At 37.2% G+C, this 18,487-nt stretch overlaps 1 protein-coding gene across 2 annotated transcripts; it reads right to left on the minus strand.

Moving 5' to 3' along the window:
- Nucleotides 1-6,799: 6,799 nt before the first annotated feature.
- On the minus strand, nt 6,800-17,082 carry LOC105059843 (probable potassium transporter 13). 2 transcript variants are annotated; one of them, XM_010943302.4, is made up of 9 exons: nt 16,797-17,082; nt 15,363-15,594; nt 15,022-15,270; nt 14,376-14,426; nt 13,704-13,964; nt 13,053-13,105; nt 9,041-9,155; nt 8,297-8,551; nt 6,800-8,209 (listed from the first exon to the last, which is right to left on the minus strand). In XM_010943302.4, exons 1-9 carry the CDS (start codon nt 16,839-16,841, stop codon nt 7,242-7,244), a joined length of 2,229 nt encoding a protein of 742 aa, XP_010941604.1. In that variant the 5' UTR covers nt 16,842-17,082; the 3' UTR covers nt 6,800-7,241. The 2 variants fall into 2 exon arrangements, with proteins under 2 accessions (XP_010941604.1, XP_073101131.1); XM_073245030.1 differs by having other exon boundaries at nt 6,800-8,551.
- Nucleotides 17,083-18,487: the final 1,405 nt, after the last annotated feature.

Raw genomic sequence — 18,487 nt, forward strand, 5'->3', positions numbered from 1 at the left:
AGGAGCATAGGATCTACTTACCTCTTTCATCTAAGATCTTCAGGCTTTGTTAGAAGAATCAGCTAATCCTATTTAAAACATCAAATCATCGTCAATTTCTATTCCATAAATATAATAAGATTAAATCATAAGGAAAGAGGACTGTTGTCCGGATGTGTCGGACCATCCAGATACCAGGGTAATTCAGGATCTCTGATCTGAGGGTCAAATTCAAGTGACTTGATCAAGAAATCGTGAGGCACAGATCGAATTAAAGTCAAGATCAATCAATAGGATTCTTTAATAAATTTGAAAGATCTTTGATACGATCAGATGAGGTTGACATACAGCACGGATATCAAAGCAACTTCAGATCTTATTAGAGTCAATATAAGCTTCTAAAAGATGAAAGCATGACTCGATACAGGATTCATAGATCTTTTTTTTTAGAGAGAGAAAGTCGGTCATGAGAGAGAAAGTAGAGAGAGAAAGTGGAGAGAGAATCTTCGTATCCTTTAAAAGTGGCAATCATGATTGAGATCATCAGAGGTTATATCAGGATGACTTAATATGGATTTATCATGATCGATGTTATCAATTTTGAAAAAGAATCGAATCGGGATCCGATCTACTGCACGAATTTCGGAGCAGTCCCAGATCATCATATTTTCATCTCAAGTTTATCCTAGGGTCTGTGATGTAATCAGAGAGAGAGAATGACCCTAGAGAGACGAAATCCATAATGAGAGAGAAAGGTCTAGAGAGAGAAAATAGGAAGAAAATTTAGAGAGAGAAAATATAGAGAGAAGGTAGAGAGAGAAAGTCTAATTCTAGAGAGAGAAAGACTTTAGAGAGAGATGAGAAAAACTTTCTATATCAGATTCCACGTCATCATCCATACTATGCCATCAAAATAAAAATTTTCATCTATTATGCCATGTCATTACTTATATGCCACATCATCACTCATATGCCACATCATTCTCATCAAATATTTTTCGTCATGTAAGCATCGATTATCACCAATTGGGATTTCAGATGAAAGTAAGCGGTCGAAATCTAAGAAAAAGATTATATTACAATGACTCAAAAAGTACATGGACTAAACTTTAGCTTTTTATAGTTTATGGGTCAGTTTAAAAAAATTCGACTTAGTTTAAGAACCAAGAACATAATTTATCTAAATACGTATTATTTCATCATATTTGAACTTTTCATTTTTAACTACTTGATATATAAGCTAAGGGTCATGAATCATATAATTTTTAGTGTATAAGCAATTTAATAATAGATCACATCTAAATAGAACCTCTATTATCCAATCTCTAGATTTAATCAAATTTGAGTGGGATCTACTTGAGTATAGCCAAATATACATCTCTCTCCCTCTATATAGGTGTGTGTTCATGTGCGTGTCCATCCATACCTTTTAGCCAAATTCTAGTATTTTTCAAGAGAGATATTGTAATTTAATGACAATTTGAATATTTTATTTTTTTATCTTTTGAGAGGACAGATAGGGAGGAAGCTTCCCCTCCTCGATGTATTAAAAGCTTGCAATTAAAGATGGCTCTCGAACAAATGAATCATTTTTTCTATCAAAAAAAAAACAAATGAATCATTTTCGAGCAGCTCTTATTTAGCTCGAAATTTCATGATCAAATAGACTCCTTGGTTTTTTTTTTTTGGTAGAAAGACTCCTTGGTTAATAATTAAGCCAAACATGAGCATACATTCTAAGCTGACGGCATAAACAAGTTGATAATATTTATATATAATTATATGAATATAAATATAAGTATATACATGCATAATAGTTATTAAAGACTTTAACCACACGCATTTTAATTTTATTTTTATGGTTGATTTATATATCTATTTATTCTACCATAACAATCATTTGTCAAATTGAGATCTAGAGGCAGCCGTAATATTTTTTAATTTGAATTTAATAAGACATTATTTAACATTCTAAATTTAATCACCTATTATATCTAATTAATGCCTAATATGTTCGCATCTTTTATTAATATTTGCAACATCCTTTCCATCATGGCAAGTTCTTCAATCTTATCTTTCACCTAATTTGTCAAGGCCCATACATAAGTTTCAATATTTTTCATTTGTAAAAGCTCCAATTGACATCTCAAAGTTTGAAGTCCCATCTCTGCGGCCTCCTCAACTCCTTCATGGGATTGTTCTAAAATAGCCCATACTTTGTTACAGTTTCCCTAGAGATCTTCCAATTCTTCTTCTTGTTCTCTCAGTAGGCTTTTTTTTTTTTTTTGTGGTAAGAAACATTGACTTATAGATTAATATGAAAGGAAAACTACAGCACGTTCAAGTGACCTAGTACAGTGGATAAGAAAAGAAAGACAAAAATAAAGCCACAAGAGAAGTTCTAGGAGCATCTTTTGACAAAAGAGACAAGGCATATACAGATACACATACACAGAAAAAGGTAAAGACATATAAAATAAAGAAGCTGACGTAGTGTGCAAATAGCCTCCGCTGGCAACAACGCAAGATGGCATGGAATTATAACTGTAGCATCTGGCATCATGGGGACTCAACTGAAACCAATCTGAGCTTCATGTCTTCTTGAAGTGGAGAAACAAAATAGAGAACAGCAAGCAACCGAGCATATCATGACTTTTTGATCCAGGCCTGCGGCACTGAGAATCTGTAGGGAAGATCCAAGGTTGTTATCCGAGGAACTGATGAGTCGATGATGATTGAATATACCTGGTTTTGTTAAAAACCAATGGAATAGTGAACCAAAGGGACAGCACTGAATGTAATGGAGATAACCTGGTAGCCAAGAACCAAACTCATAACAAAGAGGATAATGATATGAACATTGGACATGTTGCACAATCTGAGAACAGCAGTGAATTAGCCTTGAATTATGTGAGGTATAGGACCATTGAGGCACCAAGGTATATGTAAGAAAATACTTCCAGAGATCCATCTGTTGAACAGGTATGCGGTAGCCCAACCAAACAAATATATATAGAGAAATAGCAGAAAAGAAGGTGTTGCGGCCAATCGCCTCATCGCCCGATCGCCGGGAAGCGTGCACCTGCAAAAGGAAGTCCGCACTGACCGGAGGCAGCTCCGGCGGGGACCCTCCGACGGTCAAGTCAGAGAGGTGACTGGGCAACAGTGAAATGCAGACAGAGAGCTCTGAGAAAGAGAGAGGGAGAGAGAGAGAGGAGCGAGCCTGCGTATGTGGGAGAGACGGGCGGATCGACCCCTTGCACTGTTGCCTTCCCCGGTATATATAATGGAGCTAGGTATGGCGCCGTCATTAATGGCGCGGACAAGTGAGGAACTGTCAACTCACTGTAGGCTGTCAGAGCCGCCGTGAAAACGTCATGTCGCCGTGTAGCCGTCTAATCACCAGGGTTGACCCGGCTCTCGGCGGGACAATGCCCCTAGGTAACTGTGCCGCATGTCCGTGTCAGAGCTGACAACGTCTGGCGGCCGTACGGTGGTTGGTGGAGTCGGCCGACCCAAGGTCGGTGGCCAGCAGAGTGGCGTCGGACTCCTCCGTCGGTCGGCGAGCTTCATGTGGGTCGGCTACCGGACCTCTGGGTTTAGTCGGTCGGGAATGGACCGTGGAATGGCCGCAGTTAGCCGCTGATGGCGTCCGTCGGCCAGTCAGAGTCGTCCGTCGGGCCGTTGGTTAGTCGGTCGGGCTGCCAGCCGGTCGGGCCCTCCGATAGTCGGTCGGTCGGTCGGGCCGCCAGCCGGTCGGGCCCTCCAATAGTCGGTCGGTCGGTCGGGCCGCCAGCCGGTCGGGCTCTCCGATAGTCGGTCGGTCGGTCGATGGGTATCCCCCAACAGAAGGATAGCAGAAAGCTTCGAAGAAAGGATGGCCTCTTGGGATTGAATTATAATAGAGCATGAGTTTGAGCCCTTGAACATGCAGGAGTAGGTGTCTTCATGACTGCTTCTATAGAGAATCAGATAACAGAACCATTTCAGAGTTGTCATTAATACACTAGTAAGAATGATGACGACATCATAAAACTGCCAGCCAACAAGGTGGGTGTCTATTAAAAGGGAACTGATGGTAAGCACTGCCACCCACATCTTCCAACTGAACCATTTATATAACTGAATCAGTAGGCATTTCGCTGGGCATCAGTTGGATTCTCTCCAAGTTCAACAACTCCAACCTCCAAGTATCAAGAGTTTCTTAATAGCCAAAAAATATCTTCATTTGGATACTCCAAATCGAATTTTTTTCCTTCTAACACGAGGAAAGAGGGCCGTACTAAGCCAGTACTAAATGCTACCACTAGCGCTAAATTCACCATTTAATGTCAAGAGAAGCAAAGATAGAATAATCCAGCTAGGAAGAAGAAGCTAGTGGTGGTGGAGAAGATGCCAGCCTCTTAAAAACCGGTGGAGAACGGCAGCTATTGAAGATGTGATAGATCCCGCCGGTGATGCGGCAGATGCCGCTCTTAAGCGCTGCCATTAGGGCCAGATTAGCCATTTAGTGTCAAGAGAAGTAGAGATAGAAGAATCTAGCTGGGAAGAAGAAGTTAGTGTCTTAGTGATAGACAAGATGCCAACGTCCTAAAAACTGGTGGAGAAATGCGACAGATCCCACCAGTTCTGGTGGCAGAAGAGGAAATGCATGCTCTAGTGGTGAAAGGGGAGCTAGAGCATCAATTTGGATAAGGCAAACTCACGAACGCATGGAGAGCAAACTATAAAAGAGGAGAACAAAAAAAGAACTTTTTGATTAAATTTGGCCACGCCGATACAAATGAGAACCACCGGTGTTTATAGCATTTACTTTACAAGTGATTAAGAGCAAGTAAAAGAGAGACTTCATCAACTAGATAAAGATAAGAGAAAATAATAGACCTGATCTACTAAATAATCATCCAAACTAATTCCAAAAGATTGAGATAAATTAGAAATCTAAATTAACTTCATCATTAACAAATCCTCCTTACTCTTCGTATCTCCAATGTTTTAAAAACTGGCTCAGGTGCTAGTCGCTGCCAGCCTCGGCGTTTGGGTGCGAGTATAGGAGGTTCGGATTTAAAATGGTTGGTATAGCTATGTATATAAATTGATCTGATTATTCCCCTGTTTTAACTTCATCTTTACACTTCTCTCTTCCAATAATTTTCGTATCCACGCATGCTTGACATGTATTCTATTCCGTGATCCCTTCCAAAGTCTTTGTGTGAACCCATGCATGCATCTAATAGCCACTAAACCAAATTATTCCTACCAACAGCCCCAAACACCTTATCTCGGTTCATCCCAAAAGGTTTTCCCATCATCTCACAAAAACCCATGAGAATAGGAAGGGCAACCTTGTGCAATTCAGGAAAAGATCACCTTTTCTACCCTAATCCTCACAAAAGACACAAGCAGCAATTTCAGCTTTACAGGTGATCACTACAGGGCATAACAGCCTTTATCCCAAAACACCATTTCCTTATCCTGGAACAACAGGTATCCACCCGAGTAACGCCAATTTATCCCTTATCCTCCGACCAAACTGGATCTTATGACCTCCCATGGAAACAGGATACGCAATCCAAGGACAAGATAAGATGGTGTTATCCTCGATGAGTATAACTAATTCAAGAATAATGTAGGGTAAGGCTTGTCTTTTTTTGGATAAATCATCATGATCCTGTCTTATGATTATGTTGTACGATTGCACAACTGATATTATAATAATTATCTTGAAAGCGCACGACCCGTGCCTCATCTTTTTCTAAATTATATTATAGTAATTACTTTTGGATTAAAAGAACAATAGGACTTCACCTTTTTGCTTGGTTACCGCATGATCCCTCTTGACATTGTTTTGTTTCTCTCCTTTCCCATCAGCAAATTCTGATCTTTTTATTCGAAATTTCTTCATTCATACCAAACTGTAAAATCAAATCCTGTTCCATAAGATCCAATATCAGCTATACATCCTTCCTGCATTTATGCCTGAGGCATTGCCAGTGCTACCGGCTTTGATTTATGTAGATCAAAAATGATGAATGGCCATCAATTATCCAAGATTTGACCATTATTGTGCAGGATCAGAGACTCCATCCCATTGAAACAGTCCAATTGTCATTTGCAATTTATTCTAGGGATAAGGCAGTTATCCTGCCCTATCCCAACCTCTTATGTACCGTCCAAACAAGGCCTCAACCCTTCAAGGACATGAACGTTACCACAGGAAGCAAGGTGGGCCATAATCCTCCACAATGGAGCAAACAATCGCAGGCAGACACAGAGCATGGGGAGCAGCTGGTGAAAACAGTCTTCCTTGTTTTGTCAGAAAGTCGTAAAGAAATTCTGAATGCAGGTAGAATATTTTTTTTGAATTGCATATCAATAAGTGCTGTGGTTATGTAGAACTATTAAAAATATCTGATAATAAATAATATTTAAAAAAAAAGAAACTATCATCACATCTTGGATCTCATGATCCATGGATATACATACAGGCAGAAGGACTTGTACACAACCCCAACACATTTGACATATATATAAACGCACACAATACTTTGTTTTCGAGAGATGAAGATACTATTATGGATAAGATCTTGCACATTGTTCTGCAGCTTTAAATTTAGAAAATAAATACAAAATTAGGCTCTCAACACCGCCTATTCTTTGGGCAGCTGTTCTCAAACGTAAGATAGCAAGTTCCAATTCACCTTGTTGACAAATTGCCACTCAACTTATATACAACACTAAGTATATGTTTTGCCGTGAGTGAGAAAGAGGTATCAGCAACTATCTCAGCTGGGCAGACGACTCTGTCGGAAGAAGAATGTAGATGCCAAGAAATACTTCACAAAAAAAAGAAAAAAATCTGTCATGAAAAAAAAAAATACCTCTTTATTATGTACAGGAATGTCAGACCTCTTTTAATACAACGTCCACCTATACAAATATCAATTCTTTCACACCCTCGTAATTTCTCTTAAATGCCAGGCCAAGTTAGTGCAGTGCCAACTTCCCCAACTCCTAATCCATTCAGCTTACAGGTATGGTTTTAATTACTACACAGGAACCATAGTTCTCCAAACAGTATATAAAATCTTCATCCATGTTTTGCATCAGCAATTACCGCTGCAGAAGAAATAGTAAATATTGGATTGATTTCTTCTCCTCGCTGCAAAAATGTTCAGAGAGACAAAAGGAAAGTTGTTTGTTCTTTTCCTATTGTATATGAACCAGAGCATAATCTTAAATGATAGCAGGAGTCTTAAGCATCATACTTGATAAACCATGCCAACCTCAATCAGGGAGGTATGTGGCATCCCAAGCGCCACAGCAGGCCTGCGGGAGTTACGCCGAAGAAACCCATACACAACATTTATTGCAAACTTCTTGATAAATGATGAGGACTCATGAGCCAGCACACATGTATGGCCCATCATATATGACACACCAGCCTCCCTCTCCTCCACCAATTCCCTCACCTCTTGCCTCACATCTTCCCTGACAGCCTCTCTGAATCGCACCCTCTTCTTACTCGTCTCAGTCCTTTCAGACCCAACCACAGCATCCACCACTGGGTTAGATGGCTGACCAACCACTGACATCTCACCATTAACCAACGAATCCCCCACCTCCTGCTGCAGATATTCTGCCACTTTCAAGAGCAGCTGATTCTCAAACTCATGACTGTCCCTTCCTCCATCCTTGTACCCATGCCTCACAATGCACCGAAAGAGGCGATACTCTGGTGGGCCAATCCTTCCAATCAAGAAGCGCTCATCAACTGGAACTTTCGGCACTGTAAGTGTCTTTAAGCAGACAAAGATGAGGATGCGATGGAATGCAGGAAAGTTTGTGACAAAATGAGCAAACATGGGTGGGACACCAGTCATAATGTTGGAGTATACAAGGCCAACTCCAGGGACTCGGACAAGGCCAAGGCTGGGGCTGATGCTGAGGAGATGGTCAAGGCAGACCTTGTTCTGGAGCTCGAAAGCCTGTTTCATAGCAGTACCATAGTGCCACGTCGACATAACAAGCAAAATGATTAGTGAAAAGATGAGGGGAAACCAGCCTCCATGAGGAACTTTGGTGAGGCACGCAGAGAAGTAGAGGAGCTCGAAGGATCCGAAGGTGATAACAAAGAGGAGCACCAAGAATATGGATTGTTTCCAGACAGTAGTGATGATTAGGAACATAAGACAAGTTGTTACAAACATTACAATAATCACAGCAAGGCCTGGAAAAGGAAATATGTCATATGCCCACATAACACCATTCCACTCTGTTTTGTTATAATCAAAATGGAAAGTGAAGAAACACATACCATAAGCATTTCCAATCATATTAGTGTCTCTAAAGCCAACGGTGACAGCAAGACATAATAGCATGAGAAGCCAGTTCACCTCTGGTATGTATATCTGCCCATGTATATGGCTCGATGAATGTATAATTTTCACACGGGGGAAACATCCCAAAGCCCTACATTGACTAATTATGGAGAAGGTAGCTGAGATAATTGCCTGACTCCCAACAACTGTGGCTAATGTTGCAATGATGAATACTGGCCAAAATACGCTCTCTGAATTGGGGGAAAACAGTGCGGAGAAAGCATAAGATTATATCACTTGAAATTGATTGGTAAACTAGTAGCTTATGAATAAATGCTAAATGTTTTATATGATAAAGCCATCATAAGTAAAGGACCAGTCTGACCCAGTTCTTACATCTCCAAGTAAACTATATAAGACCCCAACAAATATTAGCAAGCAATACTAAGTGAAATTAAAAAAGCTCAGGTTATAGTTGTCAGCAACATATTAGATAATCATGTAAATTCCTCACATCCCCCTCTTCAATGTTATAGGATTGTTAAAGGGACAAATTAAGATTTTCCTTTGTTGATGTCCATCAATCACTCTAAATAGCAGGCCGTTAAAAAAAGACAGGCACTTCTGACTTTTCTAAAGTATGCAGGACAACACACGTGATCTTCATCTTCCAGTATGCTCATAAACGAAGCAGATCTTATATTTCCATGTCATAAAATAGGAGCTGTAAGCTAATATACCTGGGAGGGCTTTGTAGAAGCTACTTTGGAGATCCTCCCTATGCTTTGATAGGTAAGCAGCTTCACCCATGTATGCCACTACCAAGCAGGGATAAACTACAGCTGCAAATGCCACCTGCCACCAGAACACATTTAACATAAATATAAATTAACACTATGAATAAGCACAGTATTTGGGCCATTTGGCACACTAAAGGTATATTAATGATAATAATCAACATGATAGTATGAAGAAAATATGGAATGCACAACAAGATGACTTAGGAATTCAAGAAAATGAGATCACAAGTCTCAAACAACCACAAGAATATATGTATGTAAATGTCTGAGAATATTAACGCATAATTGGCAAAGCAAAATGTAAGGCCTCTGCTATCTTTTGCATCACTGTAATTAAAGACCATGATTTCGAATTTTGGCCCATACTTGGAAAACCAAACTCAATTATGCTAAGAACCAGTCTGAAACTAGGTTGGTTTCAAGGTTTTGGCCAAAAAAGACATACTGGCCCTGTTTAATGTGTATACTGGAAGTTCATGTTTCTTTTAGTTGGCTAATCATTCATTAGAATCCTGAAAAGTACTTTATCAACATTAAACTCCTTGCATGCGTTTGAGTATTTGGTAAGTTTGAAGTAAAGGTAACTTTGGGGTTTGGGGCTTTTGAGAGACCTTTCTAGGGGAGGATTAGCGTGCGAAGTAGTACATGTCCTGAATAATAGATTCAGGAAAAAAAAAATAAGCCCAGAACTCAGGAGATTTAAACTCAAATATCCTCTTTAAAGTGTCAAGATATAGGATCCAATAAGCTAGAAGCGTGCTTTTGATGTGGTCCCCATAAACTGTATAAATCAATTATTTTAGCATGATAATCCATTAGATCTATCATGGGATTTTCAAATTTTTATAAAAACTCTCCATTTCTTTATATATTTGTTAGTTCCTTCTATTCTTAAGACTGTCATTATTTCAAAATTATTGAATGGTGAGACTGTAAAAGCAACAAAGATGTTGACATTCTTTTAATTATCCCTAATTATTAACAGTTGCCTGAAATAACCAAACAATATACTCAATATTATCAAGCAAACAGAATTCAATAAAATCCACTCTAAAATATTTCTAATATTTTTTCCTGGCGTGTTTACTTTAAATACATGTCATACACTAACTTCTTTGGTTTTTTAGTTTTATCTCTTTTGTTGGCCAAAATCCTACACTCAAAGTGAAAGTATGGAGATTGAAGCTTAATTGGTCCGGCTTAAACTGAAATTGGCTTTTCAAACCTTGATAAACAAAATTACAATTGTCAATTATAACTATATTTAACTGAACAGCTGGATCCAAGAGATTTTATTCCTCAAATTCATAAGTAAACCTAACATTCTAGGAAGTTAGTAATTCTGGTGCAGCAACTAATATAAGTCATTTTGTCCAAAATCCTAGACAAGTAGTTGTTTCATGAATCATTAAAGTGAAAGTTACAAATAATATGCTTATAAATCAAATTCATCTGTTTCCCTTATCCAGAAGTGATATTCTTAGCGCATAACACTATGACAACAATAAAACAATCCGATACCCAATTAATGGATAGAGTTGCATATACATGTCTTCTACATACAAAGATGAGAGAATCTTCATCCCTTCCATATTTGCCTCCTCTTATTGATGTGTCCTTGTATCTTTTCAAATTCATAAAATGCAAGAATATTTGCAGTTCTATTTTCAAGTCAGGTTACATCCATACATATGAAGGTGCATGTGAGATACCAACATATTCGCAAAATAGAGATAACCATGTCAACCACATCATCATTCTAGAGTTTGCATCATGCCATCATGCTAATGTTTGAATTAATTAATTCATCAGCTGAAGAGGTATACATTGAATCATGGAGGACAGGCCACATAAAGCAAACCCTATATTAATAAGGGTTGCCCATTAAAATTACGATCAAGATACCATCAGGTAAAAGGTAGAAGAGCAAATTTACGACACGTCTTAGAAATTTGGTGCATAAAAAGACTTCCAGATAGATACTAGACAAGAAGATCAACTTTAAGAACACTTTGGTATTCTTCACGTGTGGAGGTTCAGATATCTTTAGCCTAACAGGGTTTGAAGTGAGATAAAAGATTATTGAATTCTGAAACTGGCCACACCTGTTCCCTGAATGAAGCAAAAAGATTACCCCAACAGTACACTCTTAATCCATATACCAACTACCCTTGCCCCACATACAATTCCAATCCTCTGGTTGTCAAGCTCTCTCTCCCTCTCACCTCCTCCCTACTTTCTTTTCCCTCTCTCAAGCAGCTTCAGACCACATTGATCCTCTTACCTTGTCTCCCCTCTTATCCATCTCATGGACCTTCCTTCTCTCTGCTGCTGATCTATAAAGGCAATCCACTCTCACTCCAACCCCAGTACAAGTCATGAGAAGGCCCTCAATTATAGACCTCTATGAGAAGGTGGTGTCACAAAAGAGTGAATGGTAATTTCCAGCAAAAATAATTTCTGGGCTAAAGATATATGAAAAGAGAGAAGAAGTAAACATTGTACTGCCCAAAAACTAGGGTGAAACCAGAACACTTCACCCCTTCAGTTTGGAAAATGATTCGAACTGCCTAACTGGTGCACACCACTCCACCCACACCGGTACAAGATGGTTTGGTCCCCCCTTCCTTCTAATAATTGAGAGAGGCCTGAGAAGGCCTCTCATGCTTTCTTGATGCCTCTACTCTCATTTTTTTAAAAAAAATCTTGAAAAATCACAAAAGAGAGGGGTTTCGATGATTCCAAGCTAGATCCAAGCCAAAGAAAGGTAGTGTGCCTCTCTCCTTCTTTGTTTCTTCTTTTTTTTTTTTTTTTCATTTTGATGCTGAAAATCAGCAAGAAATTGGAAGAATAGGGAAAGGTCATGCTGAATTTTTTCAATTTTGGCATGATTTCATGACAATGTTGTAGATCTAGGGATGATTTACATGATAGCACTGACATCTTAAATTTTTATTACATTTATAATTTTTAAACTAAAAACATATTACTTGGATTAGAAAATAAAAATAAAATAATAATAATAAATTACTGTAGAATCACAAGCATCGTCGGGGTTATGCATGCTATTCTCGATGAAAATTTGATGCCAATTTATTCAAGTCTAGGCACGAATGTGCATAGTGACAAAAGCCCAAATTTAAATAAAATTGAAATGCCCACGAGCTAAGAAAATTTTATGTAGCATCCATGATAGGGTACTACACAGAATTGAAGTCAAATTAATTTTCTAAATTCTTTATATTTAAAAAATAATTTTTAATTTAAAAAAATTAAAACATATAATTAATAAAAAAAAGAAAATCAGTACTATGTATAGACATTCAGAAGTATTTCTAAAATAGAAACATACTTTGGCATCATAACAAAATTTCATTATTTTTTAAATTATTAATAAAATGATGCTAGTTTGAGGGTATTTTTGTTTAGCTGTTCCTTTTATGCATAAAAATGAGAGAATAGGAGATGTTAGCTTTGTCTCAAACATTCAGGTTTCAGATGTGTCTACAAACCATGCTAGGGTGTAAGAAAGCTAGGCATGGCAGCATAACTTAATTTTTAGATGTACCTTGGCTATTTCAAGAATTAAAAAACATTATGAGGTAGAAGCAATGATGCTTTTCGATAATACTCAACTTATCGGAACTGTTACATGGCATTGAGACAGCATACTCAAGTTTATGGAAACTTTTTGGCTTCCATTTTATTTAAAAGAACCCCAGCTAACAAAATAACCTTCAACTTAGCTTCTTCGGTTTGACAAAAGTTCTTGAACTAAAACTATTGCAATGATATGGAACCCAAAGTTAGTTCCTTGATCTTGATCAAATTTATGATTTCATAAATTTGACAACATAAACAATTATCAGAAATATAAACCACCAGCAGCTAAAGATGAAGAATCCTAAACCTTAAAAATGAATAACAGTAGTCCAAGCATATTTGACCTTACCCTGATTGAAAGCTTTGAGAAGTGCCCCAGGTCAGCAAACATGGCCTCAGCACCTGATCAAGCACGCCAAGTTTGAGCCCAAGTGAAAGAGTAAAGACTATATATCCATATGTATATGTATGTATACATATATACATATGTATGTATCTATGTATATATGTATATACATATGTATGTATGTATGTATATATGTATATACATATGTATGTATGCATGTATATATGTATATACATATGTATGTACGTATGTATGTATATATGTATATACATATGTATGTACGTATGTATGTATATATGTATATACATATGTATGTATGTATATATGCATATGTATGTATGTATGCATATTTATGTATGTATATGTATGTATGCATATGTATGTATATGTATTTATGTACGTACGTACGTACGTATGCATGTATGTATATGTATGTATATGTATATGTCTGTACATGTATATGTATGCATATGCATATGTATATATATATGTATATGTATGTATATGTGTGTGTGTGTGTGTGTGTGTATGTATGTATGTATGTATATGTTTATCTGTACACAGCCACATACATGTACATATGTGCGTATGTCTGTACAGATGTATGTATAAATATGTATATATACATGTGGACATAATCAAAATGTCACCAACCTGTAATGCAAAGAACAACACCTCCGAGTGAACTCCAGCCATCTTTTCCAGTTTTCTTAAAGAAGTTATAAACATAATATGGTGATAGAGCACGGACAACATCAGGATTCCACTTGAATATGTTGTAAATTCCAATTCCACTAATGCAGCCAAGCCATGCAATCAAGATTGGAGCAAAAAGAAAGCTGACACGATGTGTCCCATAGTGTTGCAATGCAAAGAGGCCCACTAACACGATGCAGGACACAAAAACAGTGCAATCTGTAGGCAAAAAGATAGTTGAATACGATAGAACAGTTGGTAGATGATAATGCATGTACTATTGGGATTATGTTTCCCTGTTTGGATTAAGTATGTAAAGCTATGATGAAAAAATATATAGATGCACTAATAACAACTCCTGGGCAGAAGGAAATTATCTGGGAAGGACTGGTATAACAGTACCCAGGAAAAAACAGATCATAGAACAAAGCATAAAAGCTGATACTGTGAGAACTCCACATCATAACGAGGGCATACTCCAATAAGAAGCCTTCAATGTGTATTCAAAAATTACACTGTAGACTTACAGCATCCGTGAGGTCATCTTTCCAGGAGCTGGTGGTTTTTCAAAAGTAGGAAATATTATCATATGGAAGAACCCAAAGTTCAGGAAGAGAAACTGATGCTTACTTTCATTTAGTCTGGGAATCTTAATTCTGAGGCCAGATACTGCAGAGAGGACTGGAAAAATACAGAATGAAACAAAGGTTAGTGAAAATTTCACAAAGCTGTTAATAACTTTATATAAAAACTTTTAAAAGTACAAGAATTTTCAAAAATATGAGAACAAAAGAGGTGTCCATCATTTTCAGCAAATTTGAGCAAGAGAGTCAGTCAGCTCCTACTACAGTTTTCTAAATTTCAGCACTAAACAATCTTACAATCTGTAAAACCTTTAACCTGTCAAGTAAAACTAGAAGAGAAATGCTATCAAATATAAGGTGTATCCCTAAATCGCCAAACTCGAAGCTTGCAATTGACCTGTCATCCCATTTTTTCCCAATGCAAGGAAAAGTAAAAAACGAGAGGGAGAGAATGTTTTGCAGATTAATGTTACAGATCTTTAAAAACCTATGACTGTCATAAATTTGTAAACTAATGAACATGGGTTTCACACGTCAAGAAGCATTTAGAATGACTATTGGTTCATCAAAACAGCAAGTCATTCCATCCAAAATAAAGACCTATTTATTTAATTTGTTTGGCAAATAAGACCTATTTATTTGACTGAAAAATAGACATATTATATCATTTTCGACAAGCAAACCAACTGTACCTGACATTGCTGGGGTCAAAACACCATCGCCGATAACCATGCTTGTCCCCAGAAGCACAAAAAGAAGCAGTGCAATTCGAGAAGTCCGATGCTTCTCAAAAAAATTCTTCACCGACAAACTAGTCCGTGTCTCCTTACTAGATGTTTCAAGTTTATAAGCAGATAAATGCTCGTGGGCAGCTTGAGGGGTACCCAGAAGCCCCATCTTTGTATTCCGGCACATTAATGAATACAAAGCAAAGGTCCCACCTGCACATGTTACAACAACTAAGAAAAGGCATCGAACCAATTCATAGAGGAAAGAAGAATTTTAGACGGAAATTTGTGGATCCTGACACCACCTTCTCCATTGTCATCTGCTCCTAACACAAAGATGATGTACTTGCAAAGAGCAATCAGAGTCAGAGTCCAGAATACCAGAGAAAGAACTCCAAGGATCTCAGCATCTTCCTCATGGAGGCGTAGCTTTCCAGAGAAAGTGCTCTTGTAGACGTAGATGGGTGAAATGCTTAGATCACCATATACAACACCAAAACTCTGGTAGGCCAACAAAAGAGTGGTTCTGTATGCTTTCTACAAGTGAAATAGCAAAACCCATGAGGTATTTCATCCAAACAAACAGACAAGAAGAAAGTTGATGAAGTGGAATCGATAAAATTTTGAAAAGGGTTGGTATGAATGGATTTGACAAATTCTACAATAAACTAAAAAACAAAAGGAATCAGAAGAGTCTGAGAAATCAACAACTACGAATAACTTAACTACTTCGAGTATCAGAGGGATAAGATAAAAGGTGTGATTGGAAGAAACTAAAACTAGGAAAAAAGAAAGAAGATATCCAATATAAAGCAATGATTAACTTGACTTTTCTGCAGTTAAGCAGATGCCTAAACATGAAAAAGATCCCTCAAGATAGCTTGGTAGCCAGAACACATAATCCATGGAACTGCTATCATACGCGATAACCAATTTAAACCAAAATTTACAGAATTGGATCCGTACCGTGGGTTAAAAACTTCGCTCCAAGAAAACTCCAGCAAAAGCATTATAGTTAATTGTTGGATAACAGAATGTAAACTTAGTTAATATTAAAAAAAAAATATTCTCTGAAAAGAAGAAAATTCTTAATAGTTGAACGTGAAAATAATAAACTTCCATTTTAATTATCATTATTTCGTTAAAATTATACATTCATATATGCGTAGTGAAGGATTTCTCGGAATCTTCGACTCCAAAAAATAATATAAATGATCTGATCACCAAAGAATTTCGCAGTCCGCAAATCTCTTAACAAGAAAATATAAAGAAAATTAGACAAGAACAAAACCCTATTTCTTTTTTAAATGACCAAAATGTCGGTCCACATACAAAACAGATGTTTTTTCATAATTTTCTAAACGAACACAATTTGAAACAACTAAACTGGAAACAAAATCAGGACATTTGTATACCGAAATACCATAAAAATTACATTTTTGTAACCAAGATTCCAGCATAAATAAAGACTTACATTTTCTCAGAATTTTAAGAAGGAAAACCCTCAACAAATTAAAATTTAATTCTATAAAAAGGAAAAATGTCCCCGGTGATCTTCCGTAAAATCAGAAGCTTCTTTACTGTTTCAAGAAATTTGATAAAAGGAAAATGTTTCAACAAGAAATAACACAAGAACAGAAAAATAAGTCAGTAAAATCGCTGGAAAAAATCAACCTCCAAAACCACGAGAGGAAGCACAAAGAAAAGGGGAAATTTAAGAGCGCCGAAGAAACACTCACCCAAGAGCGACTCTCGGGAGACCGAGAGCGGGACTCCGGATCCATCACCCGAGCCCCGGTCACAAACCCCTTGCTACTTGCACTCCCGAACAACGCCACCCCCGAAATCCACCGCCAGTGGATAAAAATTTCGCCCGTAAGAAGGAATTCGGAACGGAGAGCTCGATCGAACGCCTCCTTCCTCCTCTCGAAGTTTCGGTCGCGTCGCGCGCCGAGAGAGAGGACGCAGTTAAGGGCGGACGCGTGTCCTCCAAGCCTCAGATGGAGAAAGAGAGAGCGCCAAAACGTCTCGCCTCTTGCAGGGCATTTTAACTCCACCACCTTTTATAGCCAGATTTGATATTCTACACCCACAATTTTATAGCCACAGTGCTGTATACTGTACAATCTCATTCAACCTGAAGACTGACTTCCAAAGCCCATGGGAGATTTGGTTGGCTCCTGATTCGACTCAAACAAAAGATGTCTCTGATAGGATAATAATTGTCTAAGGGAATAAACTAATAATATCACTGATAGGAAAGTTGTGAAAAGGAAGAAAGGATGTAACCTTTTATTGAGGACTTCTTTGTTGCCATCGAAGACTTTATTTTAGTTGTTATCATGCTTAATATATGGTAATCACTTTTTATGTTTCGAAGATATCTATTGTCTAAATTTGGTTGCTCACTAAACTTTACGATAAAAAGTCATTCAAGTTAGCCACTTCTAGAGATACTTGAAATATCAAAATTTAAATGCCTAGTTCAATATGATGCAATTTATATTGATTATTAGTCATGCTATAAGCCATATATATATATATATATATATATATATATATATATATATATATATATATATATATATATATATATATATATATACACACACACACACACACACACACACACACACGTATATAGATTTGTCGTGTGCTTCTAATAATCTTATGTTTTCTATGATTCTTAGAAATCATGTTTAAGTTAGTAATTAGAGAACACCTCACAAGATATATGTTATTTGTGGATCATACAGATGGAGGATCGATGGTTAGTTTCTAATTGCTAATATAACGACAATTTTATCCTAAAAAAATTAGTCCATCTTTATTCTCATGTACTTAAGAGGAAAAATAAGTTTTTATAATTTAATTAAAAATTAACAACATCTTAAAAACTTCATATGGATACATAATGATATAGTAAATACTAAATTAAATTACAATTACTATTCATTTTTTTCATAAATAGAAGAATGATAATAGTAAACTTGACTTTATGATATCTGCAAGTATTCCATTTGATGTATCCAGATTGGAGCAAAAAGTAGTCAAATTTCAAGTTTGACTAAGTAGATTTTTATATTTAGGTCTTAAGCTCAAATTTGGATTTTTATTTTATTTATTTATTAATCATGTAAAATTAGTGTAACCAAACATCAACAAAAACATAAGCACACCCGGCCCATCAACAGCCACAAATAAAAGCGGTGGCCAAAATCGACAAGTCAGAGAGTGACAATAGCATTAGCTTTTTTGCCATTTGCAGTTTTAAAAACTTTTACTGTTCCCCAACGTTTACGCCTATCCCCTCTCATTTCTCCTATGCGGCCAAACTAACTTACGAATATCCTCATAGAAATTCAAAAAGGAGCGCGTCATCCCGTCTGTCCGCATACGACACCAACCCCGTGACCCCACGGACGGGCGG

This window comes from Elaeis guineensis, chromosome 10 (assembly GCF_000442705.2).
Source record: "Elaeis guineensis isolate ETL-2024a chromosome 10, EG11, whole genome shotgun sequence".
Classification (NCBI taxonomy): Eukaryota; Viridiplantae; Streptophyta; class Magnoliopsida; order Arecales; family Arecaceae; genus Elaeis; species Elaeis guineensis.

What these genes read in the sequence shown, in the direction of transcription:
- LOC105059843 (XM_073245030.1), bottom strand. Translation starts at nt 16,841, where the DNA reads ATGGATCCGGAGTCCCGCTCTCGGTCTCCCGAGAGTCGCTCTTGG. An exon ending in CTCCCGAGAGTCGCTCTTGG is followed by an intron (nt 15,595 to 16,796) that starts GTGAGTGTTTCT and finishes TTTCACTTGTAG; the next exon opens with AAAGCATACAGAACCACTCT. An exon ending in TTTGACCCCAGCAATGTCAG is followed by an intron (nt 14,427 to 15,021) that starts GTACAGTTGGTT and finishes GTATTTTTCCAG; the next exon opens with TCCTCTCTGCAGTATCTGGC.